Source organism: Cavia porcellus, unplaced genomic scaffold (genome assembly GCF_034190915.1).
Source record: "Cavia porcellus strain 051 isolate PalLab524CR breed Dunkin Hartley unplaced genomic scaffold, mCavPor4.1 scaffold_8, whole genome shotgun sequence".
Taxonomy (NCBI): Eukaryota; Metazoa; Chordata; class Mammalia; order Rodentia; family Caviidae; genus Cavia; species Cavia porcellus.
Window position 1 is genome coordinate 72,209,888 of NW_026947491.1, and position 11,189 is coordinate 72,221,076.

An 11,189-nucleotide genomic window follows, 5' to 3' on the forward strand; every position below is an offset into this window, starting at 1 on the left:
ATGCATATTAATAAAGCAAAAACATCAAAATAACTTATTGAAATTTAATTTGTTTCAACCTGTCTAAATTGTGGGAAACATTTTAAAAACTGCTCTTTAAAAACATTATAGAATGTCTTTTTCCAAGTAGTCTTCTGTAGAATTTGATTGGTACTTTTCATTGCTGTATTTTCCGCTTCATATTCACTGATCACATTTGCATTTGATATTTCAATGATTTCCAAAGAGCAAAATATCCTCAAAACATAGAAAGTCTAATTGGAAAAAGACTTCCCTGTAGGTGAGCTATTGTTTTGGGCTACATGTTCAGGACATCCATGCATTGTTTCCAGACCCTCCCATTTGTTGGGATCACCTTTTCATCCTAGATGACCTCCTTGTAACTCCTATAAGTAGGACAGGCTGACTGGAAAAGATAGGTCATGTGATTATTGCACGACTCAGGTCTTTGACAAGGTGGTCTCTACTCCAGTTTTATATTATCATAGTGCACTAACCTACTCCATCTCTTTCCATCATGCTGCTCTCTGTGTTTCCGAATGATGAAATATGCCATGTACCTCAAGCATCTTATTTTGGACATTTATTTTGTACTATCTGGGATAGAGTGTCTATACATAGTAATGTACATATAAAATACCATTTTATGTTGTTTACTAACAGGACAGAATAAAGATCCAAGTCTCAGCCATCAGCCACCAATACTGTCACTTGGCCTTGCAACTAGGAAAAAAATTGAAGCTATTATTGGGTTCTCAAATAAACACTCACAGCTCCTACAAGTTACATTGTCCTTAGAAGACTATTTGTTTGGTCACTCTAAGGTGATTCAGAATAAGAACTTCTCTTTGTTTATGTAACTCACTGCTACAGGAGCCAGAAATTAGTTCACATCATGCAATTTTGGGAGAACAGGTAATAAATATTCTTTATATTACTTGTCCCCACTTTAAAATGGACACAATTGCACAACATACTTGGTAAAATATCGTGAAGCTATAAGATCTTTCACTTAACACTTCAGGAAAATATTGTGACTTTTTTATAGAGTTGAGTAAGACACAATTTTACAAGATAAAATATAGGCCTATATTGCCGAAATGCAGCAATTTTTGAACATCATATTGCTGTAAATGAAGTGGCCTACCTCTCATGATAACTTACAATTAAGTACAACAAAACTGCAAAAAAATTGAAATAGTTTAATAGATGATTACATTTATATTGTGAAATTACACAACTAGACTTTTTAATATCCCAACACCTAGCCCAAATCATGAAATCAAGAAAGATAAAATTTAATGTATTTAATTTTTAAAGTGCTCAGTGACATTCTGAGCATGTAATGCATATACTTAAATGATACCAAATTATATGCAATTTAAATATATTATACTTTTGATATCTTTCTATCAATTAATAACCTAAAATCTAATATACACACACAAATATCTGAGTTTCTGATAACTTATATGGTATATTTGTATAAATGATTAAACAACTTTTTTCAAAACGGTGAAGAAATTTTATGGAATAATGTGTTTGTACAGTGGTGACTATTTGTCACAGTAGGCTTTGACATAGGCATTAGTGCACCAGCCATTTTGGGCAATATGTCATAACTAGCCAGTTGGAGGGCAGTAACAAAATACTTGGCTAACCATTCTATACCGGAGACATCTGTTTAGCTTAGTAAGATAGTAACACCAGACACTTCTACAATTTGGAACATGCAAATATCACAATTGATTCATTTTAGAAAGACTTAAGCAACATAATCATTTCAGACGGTTAGTTGTGTTAAATATTAGTTGTATGTAACATCATTGAAAATGTTTATGTAATATTTTAAGTGAAAAAGGTAATATAAAATATAGCATCATATTAAAATGAAAATATGCAAACAAAACATTACAATATTACATAAAATCCTATTCATATGGAAAAAAGGGTAGAGATTGATTTCTTGGGTAGTAAGTGACTCTTTTCTTCAATTATAAGTTAAATAATACAAGACTAAATTATATTGAATGTTTAACATATGCTGGGCACTGTTTCAATGAAATGTTTTCTTGTTTGAAATAAATTCATAGTTATATCATTTTAATATTACAGACCAGTCAATAGAAACTTCTGAAAGCTACAAAACTTGTCCAAGATTAAATGATTAATGTGTGTCAAAACTGGATTTAGATTCCCTGTTTAACACCAAACCCCATATTTATAATCATAATAAAGTTTTTGGAGAAAAAACTTATTTCAATGCTGAAAGTCAGGCCAACTAAGTCCTAAGAAAATCTGTGCCATTTGGTCACTCAAGAAGGGAACAATTCCAATGGCTCACAGATTTTACCCTCATTACAAATCTAAAAGGAAGGGGCAAGAAAAGAGAAACAGGATTATGAAGAGGACTTCATTTTTTGAACCAAGGAACGAGTGTTCCTTGGATAAAAGAACATTTGTTGTCTGCTTGCCTGGAAATCATACTTAGCAAATAAGAAATGAGTAGCAGCCTCTTCACAAGTCATTTGGAGGCTACTACATGAAAGGCACACAGGCTTTTGTGGGAAGTTCAAGCAAAGACTAGACTGTGAGACTCTGACCTCTCCTTGCCTTTCCTGGACTCTCTTCCTTGGGCCCCTGTGCAACTGGCTGCTTCACAGCAGACCATCCCTGAATCCCTCTCTGGTCCAGCCCCATTTCTCTACATAACTCCACACTCGTACCATATGGAAACTACGCAGGATTCACCTTTAAATATTTTTCTTTTTCCTCTGGTTGGTTTGTGCCCTCCCCCACACCCCTTGAAGTGACTCAAATGTTCTGTTGGTCTAAGGGCAAAACTATTTTTACCACAGTGTTTGGGAATCTCTGGGCACAAACTGTCTGCAGATTAGGTAAATTACAAGCGCACAGATTCATATTACTCTTAGCAGCCACAAATTTAAAGCACCAACACAGCCCTTCTGAATTGTACCTTTCAGTCACTAGGTGCTGTCTTTACCTCCCACTCCTTAGACCCTCCAACTGCCCTTGCTAGACCAGCCTTCTCTCTGCACGCTAGTTTGAGTTCTGTTCATCCTTTCTCTCTTCGCCCTTCTCTCCTATCTTTTACCATCCTTCCTTCTCTCTGTTTTCATAGATGAAAAACAGTATAATCATTTTCTATCTGGTCCTCAGTTCTACTTTGTCAGTTAAATGAGCCCAGCTGTGTAGCCCTATAGCCAAATCCCCTTGATATAACCCATAAAGATCTCAACTTCTGACAAACCTTTATTGTATCTCTGTATCTATTTCTTCCCTGAGCTTCCTCCTGAAGCCACCCATCTGGATGTACAGGTCTTCTGAAAGCCTTTAACTTTGCCCCCAGGAATACCAGCCCTGTATCTCAAGAACTTCTGTCTGCAAACTCTTTCTTCAAATATTTCATCAGGGGAGAGGAATGGGATATTTCACCATTACACCCTCCCAGAGGGCTGTAGTCTTTCCCTACTTTCTTCCTAATTCAGCAAATCATTTATGTGACATTTACCCAATGTCACTGGCCCCTACAAAACTGAAAATATAATAAGGGAATAAACACATGATATACTATTATAGTCCTCAGTTCCAGCATTATTCCCATGTTAATACTACTCACACAAACCTCTACTTTGTCATAAATATTCTTCTTACAAAATATAGGAACTTTATTTTTGTTTTTCAATAAATTCACCATGGCTAGTTCAGACTCCTTAAAAATTGAGAGGGAATAGAGTTGATATTTTTGAGTGTATATTCCATATCATGGACCCTGTTATTTTATGTTAACAACAAGCCTGTAATGTGTATACTGTCCATGGGATTGCTCTTTACAATGTGTGGTTTAAGAATTTACAGTGCGTGATTAAAAATGGCTTGAACTTAGATTCTGTCATGATCCAAAACTTGATTCTCTTTTTTACCACATACACTCCCTTTCTAAAAGACTAAACTCTCCTGCTAACTCGGCCAAGTCATGATTCTTTTCTTTCTACTCCTTCCACGCTGAGGGACACATTGAACCTTTCTGGGAAATGATAAACAGAAAATTCATTTTAAAATAATTAAGCATGCAACAAGAATGATACAATGGTAAACTACTTGTAGTTTTTCCAATTCTATCACTTACTATTCTCAGATTTTATTACAGATATTCAAACTGCAGGCCTTTGATTTATTAATGACAATATAATTATTCCTTTATTATCTATTTATTTTTTTCTATAGTTTAAAAATTATATTTGGTATATTTAAAGCTAGTAATGGCCCAGTTTATGTCAATCTGTTTTGACCACTTGTCAAAGTCTGTCTCCTAAATTCTACTGAGAAATAACGTAATTGCAATTACAGGCATCTCACATTCTGTAAACAGTTCGAGTTCCAAATCTTCACTAGTTGGTTGTTTGGAATCAGTGCATGTTTTCCTATTGACCTAATCAAATAAAAGATGGTTATTCCCCAAGCTGGCACTTTCTTGTTCCCTCCGCCTGCTTCTTCTCCTCAGTCCCCTAAACAAGAATGAGAAAAGGGAAAAACTACCAAAGGAAGTGCTAGTACTAATGTTTCTGGCCTGGGTTCCAAACCATGTGGGGAAAGAGAAAGGAGGCTTTTAATTTTATACACAACAATTGGACAGATAACAAAGAAAAGCCACTCCTATCTATGAGGCTACGCTTAGCTTCCCAAAACTTTTCTATTGTAAATCATCTTTTTCTACATTTTTCTAGTGGTGACACGTGAATAAAAGAATGAATGGAAAGGGGAGACCTTTCCCACCCTTCAGCAGGTTCATGATGTACAATCTCTTTAATATCTATTGCTACCTCTAAAAGTCAGTGGCCAGTCTATGAGAGGCAGTGCCTTGAATGTTACTTCTATTACCTAAGCTTCAAAATTCCTTGGTAGTTATTTTTCTTGCCTCCTTTTTCTCTGTACCTAATAATGTCAGTAATAAAGAATTTGAATGGAATATACTCCTTAAATTTAGTTTTAGCTGATACACAAAAAGCATAAAATGTTACCTATCGATGGGGTACCATGTGATGTTTTGATACATGTTTGTACTGTGTAATGTACAAGTTAAGCTAAACATATCTATCTCCTCAAACATTTTTCATTTCCCTGTGGTAAAATCTTTTTAAATCCTTTCTTGTAGTTTTTGGAAACTACATAATTGTTATCTAGTCATCTACTGTGTAATAACATTGCCACTTCTTAGTCCTATGTAACTATAAATTAGTGCCCACTGACCAGCCCGTCTTTACCCTCTACTCTCCCTAAATGTGTCATATCTGTAAGTAATCTCACGTGTAAATTTTTTTATTTTTATAACAACTTTGAAAATATGGACATCTTTTGTCATGTGAATTTTATGGATGAAAATGTAAGGATTTGAGATATTAGGGTTTTCTGAGAACCCAAAACCCCAAACAACTACACTGAAGGTCTTCCATATTCTAATCCTAGTACTACTGCTCCCATGTTTTATGTCTTTGTCAATGTCACACCTCCCCCTAGATTCAAACTCCATAAGGAGAAGCATTGTCATTTTGCTATATTATTCTTAGCAACCAGGATACAACGAAACTTTAGTAGATATGCTAGGTAAAAAAAAAAAAAAAAAATTCAGTCATCATTATCTTCATAATTTGAAAAACAATGCTACATAATTCTACTGGTTCAAAAATAAATTTTCAAATTGTTTTCATATCTGTGAGAGAAAGGATAAAGTCTTACTTAAAGCACAAACTCATTTTGCCCATCCAGTGTTAGATTATAAACTGAGTCACTGAAGACTCCCATCCATTTTCTGCCAGCTCACTGGTAGAAATGGAATGAAAGATCACAAAAAATATATTGGCTTATTCTTGCCCTTCTCTGTGTTCCATATCAATTTCAAAAATGTAAGAATGGTTCTCAGACTTGATAAGGAACAAGCAGCTACACGATAACAAAACCATACGAACAACCAAAAATGTCAAAACTTAATATCCAAAGTCTGGGGCTCAGTAAAGGCCCTGAAGAATGAACTTTGGAATAAATGACTTGAATTTAAAATTTAACTAGCTCCTAAATTATCTGGCAGTTGATTCCTTACATTGGCTTCACTATTTTTAAAAATGAAGCCATAGGGAACACAGACTATAGTCCCTGCCTGAGGTAAAATTATAAGCCCTGATGTTTTCCATCTTGGTTTCAGACACTGACTATAAAGCCAAAATGAAGGTTGACTGTCATCCCAAAGACCACTTATCAGAAGTCTTTCCAAAGTTCTAGGGAGGAAATGAAATCAAATAAAGGCACAGAAAGAAAGAGGGAAAAACCTCCAAAGAAGGAGGCAAAAACTCTCTAACAACTGTGCTTTATTTTCTGCATAAGAATTTGTCTTAGCCCTGACATACTTCTATGTGATAAATGATAGTTCATATTCATCAAGCAGCCATGATCTTCACATGCAACATAGTGTTTGGATTTTTGCCAAAACTCTATGAGGTAGCCACTACTGTTCTGGAGAAACCGAGGCCTTGTACTCAGGGAAACATAAGTAAAGTCAACCTAGCCAGGACTCTAAAAAATCTATGTAGAAAATAGAGCCCCTACATTTTACCTTGGCAATATACTGCCTCCCAAAGAACAGTGGTGTGTGTGTGTGTGTGTGTGTGTGTGTGTGTGTGTCTTGGAGCACAGACAAGCTGCAATTAAAAATTATATTTTCTTGCTAGTGCCTTCGTTGTTACCTTTCACCCCTGAATCCTATCAAAGTCAATGAACAGAATGTGAATGGCGATGTAGGGAGCCCCCAGTGTGTCGGACAGGGGCCAACAAGCACCTGGGAGGTGGCTCCAGGTACATCCTGAGATATCAAGTACCTGTGCTGTGAGTCTTATCACTACAATTAGTTTTAAAGAGGAGTAACTATACATGTTGCATCCCATCACCTATTTCAGCCTGTGCATCTTATTTCCTGTTGCTCTACCATGAAAGGAAGCAATTCAAATTCTGGTTGCCCTTCTCCAGGAAAAAAAAAAGTAACCATAGAAGGATCCAGAAAGTCAGAATCACTTCAGATGTAACATGGGATGGCCCACCCGCCAGCCACCCAACAAGCTCCCAACTCATCTTACAGCCTTAGTAAAACAGAGGAAAGAGATTTACCTGCTTCTATTGAGGCTGAAGCCTGAAAGTCATGTATAACCTTGAAGGACTGTAATGGTTTTAATCACAGGAATAGCAACTTTTTGACAGGCAGGAGACAGAAAAGAGCCACCCTGAACCATACTGCAAATATTAACCAGGCTATTTTGGAGCCATGGCTATTGCCTTTGAAATCTTTCATCATGACTCTATACTTAGACTTCTGATGAGCCCTGGGGGAGGGGAAGGGGACAGTGTTAATCCCCAGTTGTTTTGAAGTTGTCCTGTAAGCAGGTTTACTGTCTAATCTGTCCCGAATGGAAACATGCGATGCTTTGTTTAAATTAATGCTATTCTGTGAATTTTCTCTAAACCTGTTCCTCACATAGACAGTCACATCACTCTGGGAGATGCCACTTGTAGGTTTTCTTTCAAACTAGATGTTCTAGAGAGCGGTGGCTGTAATCACATTGGGAGACTGATGCTCCATGACAGCTAAAAGTTGGATTGAGTTTCAGGAGCTACTATATATAAAGCTAGGTCGCCTTCTGTCACTGCACTAATTAAATGCCATCTGGGTGGTTCCTCTGGGTTTTTGAGTCCATCATCCAGTTCAGAACAAGTCAGAGGCCAAGGAAGAGAACATGATGATGGACCTTTTTGAAACTGGCTCCTATTTCTTCTACTTAGATGGAGAAAATGTTACTCTGCAGCCCTTAGAAGTGGCCGAGGGCTCTCCTTTGTATCCAGGGAGTGATGGTACCCTGTCCCCCTGCCAGGACCAAATACCCCCAGAGGCCGGGAGCGACAGCAGTGGAGAAGAACATGTACTGGCGCCCCCCGGCCTGCAGCCTCCCCACTGTCCCGGCCAATGTCTCATCTGGGCTTGCAAGACCTGTAAGAGAAAATCCGCCCCCACCGACCGGCGGAAAGCCGCCACCCTGCGAGAGAGGAGAAGGCTAAAGAAAATCAATGAGGCCTTCGAGGCACTGAAGCGGAGGACTGTGGCCAACCCCAACCAGAGGCTGCCCAAGGTGGAGATTCTGCGGAGCGCCATCAGCTACATTGAAAGGCTGCAGGACCTGCTGCACCGGCTGGACCAGCAGGAGAAAATGCAGGAGCTCGGAGTGGACCCCTTCAGCTACAGACCTAAGCAAGAAATTGTAAGCCCCGATGCTGCCAATGGAAGGCTGATTAAAGGGCTTCCTGGGGCCCTACCCTCCAGCTGTTCGCCTGGCCCTTCCCTCCCCTTGCTCTTCCCCCTCCTGCTCTGCAGCGAACCCCCAGTGACCCTCGATGACCTGGTCTCTGCAATAGGCAGGAAATGCATACGGGCCCAAGGAAGCAGGAGAGACAACCCCAGAAGCACCCCTTCCCCGGAATTTGTTTCTTTCCTAATCTTCTGCTTTGGTTTTTCCCTCCAGCTCGAGGGTGCGGATTTCCTGCGCACCTGCAGCTCCCAGTGGCCAAGCGTTTCGGATCATTCCAGGGGGCTGGTGATCACCGCTAAGGAAGGTAAGGAAAAAGAGGGGCAGGGCTAGGCGGAGCGGGGAGCACCGCGGGCGGGAGGGAGCTGCGGTGCTGGTGCAGGCCCGGAGCGCCCGTCCTCCCCGGCGGAGGCGCGCACTGCCCCAGCGCCTTCCAGGCGCACACGGGTCTGGTCTTCCCAAGGGCTGTGATCTTCTGTGTTTGTTTCTGTACTTAGGCGGAGCAAGCATTGATTCCTCGGCCTCGAGCAGCCTTCGATGTCTTTCTTCCATCGTGGACAGTATTTCCTCGGAGGAGAGCAAACTCCCGAGCGCGGAGGAGGCGGTGGACAAGTAACCGCGGCCGGCCGGCGGCCGAGCGCTGGGCACCTTTCCGCCAGCAGCAGGAAGAGCCCGATGCCTAATCGTTTAGACTAGGTCACGTTGCATTACTATTTAGGAACTCAGATTTCAGCGTTTATGGAAGGAAAAGAGACATAGTCGCAAAGAAACTGTTGTGCAGATTCCAATGAAAAAGGCCTTTCAGCTCGGGCTTTTGTTCTTTGGAATCCCGAGTGGCTTAGGTCTAGCGCCCTTCTTTTTGTGGTTGTTTGGTTTTGTTATATATTCACTTTTGTCACGGTGTTTCTTTTGTGCCATATACAAAAGAAGGTCATTCCTGTCTAAGCAAAGCGAGAACGGTGAATCTTAGTGGTATTTAAATGTATTTTTGTAAATAATCTTAGTACTTTCATTTTTTTAAAAAAAAAATGTAAACCTAAGAAATATATTTTAAACGTGGAATGATGGATTGTATATAAAGTGTGTGAGGATCCTGGTATTGTAATATTAAAAATACGTTTCTATATGAATAAAGTTGCCTTAATTTGATTCAGCTGAGAAAATATGTCTGAGGGCAACAATAGAAAGATAAATATTCTAATTTAGAGGCTGCACAAAGCCATTTACTTAACTGTTCTTTTTCATACTGACTTAAAGGCAGAAAATGAGTTCTTTTGTTTTGTCTAAATTAAACTGAGCACTTCAATATTTCATGTAGATCTCTCACTTATGATTGAATGTAATGAGTATTCAGGGGAATCCATGTTTTTACTTTGGCCATCTTTTCTGTTCTACTATACATTGTCCTATACATTGTACAATGTTCTATACATTGGCAATTACTTACGCAAAGTTAGCAGTTAAATGTTCAGGCTACCACGACCGACCGTACTTCAAGAAACCCAAGCAAGCATCCTTGCTTATTTCCATTTAAGGTTTTCAGACCTGTTAATCAGAATTAGGTTTTCCCTCCTTGACATTCCCAAGAGCTCTGCGCTGGCTGGCTTCCTCCGATGGTTTTCTTGAACTACACTGGTCCCTGACAGACTGCAATATCCTCAACGCCTCTTGGGCTTGAGTTTGTTTTCCAAATAGAAAGATAAAAGAAGGGAGCAATCTGTCTCTGGAGGTGAGGGGTTGCTTGGAGAGAAGGAAGGGTTAAATGGTTGAAGAGAAAAGACAACAACAACACACATGAAACCTCTTAGCTGGGGCAAACAGCAAGTCCCCGAGAGACTGAAGCCCCAGGAGTTCCTCACCGTGAGGATTTTACAACGTGTGCCAGGTTTGTTTATCTAGTAACCTCAGGAAGAAACGACCACCAAGAAACACAGTGGGAAGGCAGCGGAGGACAGGCGCAAGCCCTTTCTTTTGAATGACCACGGCTCTCTTACATTCTGTAAACAGTCCCTTCACTCCTTCCCCTAGTCCTTAACTTTTACCTTCTCTTTTACCCCACAGGTAGTCTTCAGATCAAACAAAATTTAGCATTCTGCATCCAACTAGCTTCCTAACCCTCCGATGGCTAGAGCTTCCTGCTTATGGCCCTGCACAGAAGTTTCAGAAAGTACCACAGACAGAGTCCCCTTCAGGTGTGCAGCTATGTCTGGCCCCTTTTTCATCAGGTCAGGAAAGAATGCCTCTTTCTGTAGGTAATACAGATTAAGTATCACAGATTCTTGAGACCAGAAGTGTTTCAAATTTTGAAATATTTGCATAGACACTGTGATTAAGCAGCTCTAATCCACAAAATTCAAAATCTGAAATGCTCCAAAATCTGAAATGTTTTGAGTTCTCTGGCAGCAGTCCAAATGTGTGTATTTCAGAATTTGGGCTTGTGGATTAGGTATGCTGTATCACTAGTTTGCCTTATTAGCATATGGATAACTCATCTCAAATACATTCAAAATGCAGATGAGTTCATAGAGGAAATGGACATTGCCGTATAATCTCTTTTAAAGGCTAAGGAGAAGCAGGTGGAGGGTTTAGTGGGTGCAACTGTTGCGCTTTCAGGAAACTGATGGCCTGGATTAAACCCAGGCTGCTATTGTGGTCATCCTGGACTAGTCACTGGTCCTTCCTACTCAAGTGCCTGGCTCTTAGGGTTGTGAAGATTCACTGAGATAACATATGTAAGGTGCTAAGCCAAAAGAGGGCACAAAATAAACACTAGATAGCAGATCTCCATATATTTTTTCACTAGTAAAACTCAGTTAACCATTGAGA

At 39.6% G+C, this 11,189-nt stretch overlaps 1 protein-coding gene and 1 long non-coding RNA gene across 5 annotated transcripts in view; one reads left to right on the top strand and one right to left on the bottom strand.

The window, feature by feature from the left end:
- The window catches only part of LOC134477366 (uncharacterized), a 177,542-nt gene extending 170,107 nt beyond the window's left edge, over positions 1 to 7,435 (bottom strand). For 2 of the 4 annotated variants that reach the window (XR_010049394.1, XR_010049391.1), the window contains exon 1: positions 7,177 to 7,421. This is a non-coding gene — a long non-coding RNA (uncharacterized LOC134477366). Of the gene's footprint in view, positions 1 to 7,176 lie in introns of all 4 variants that reach the window. The other 2 variants (XR_010049392.1, XR_010049393.1) reach the window with 2 other exon arrangements.
- A 272-nt stretch (positions 7,436 to 7,707) lies between these two features.
- Positions 7,708 to 9,512, top strand: Myf6 (myogenic factor 6). The gene is made up of 3 exons (XM_003475921.3): positions 7,708 to 8,318; positions 8,580 to 8,670; positions 8,861 to 9,512. The coding sequence occupies exons 1-3, from the start codon at positions 7,800 to 7,802 to the stop codon at positions 8,977 to 8,979; spliced, it is 729 nt and encodes a 242-aa protein (XP_003475969.1). The 5' UTR covers positions 7,708 to 7,799; the 3' UTR covers positions 8,980 to 9,512.
- Positions 9,513 to 11,189: the final 1,677 nt, after the last annotated feature.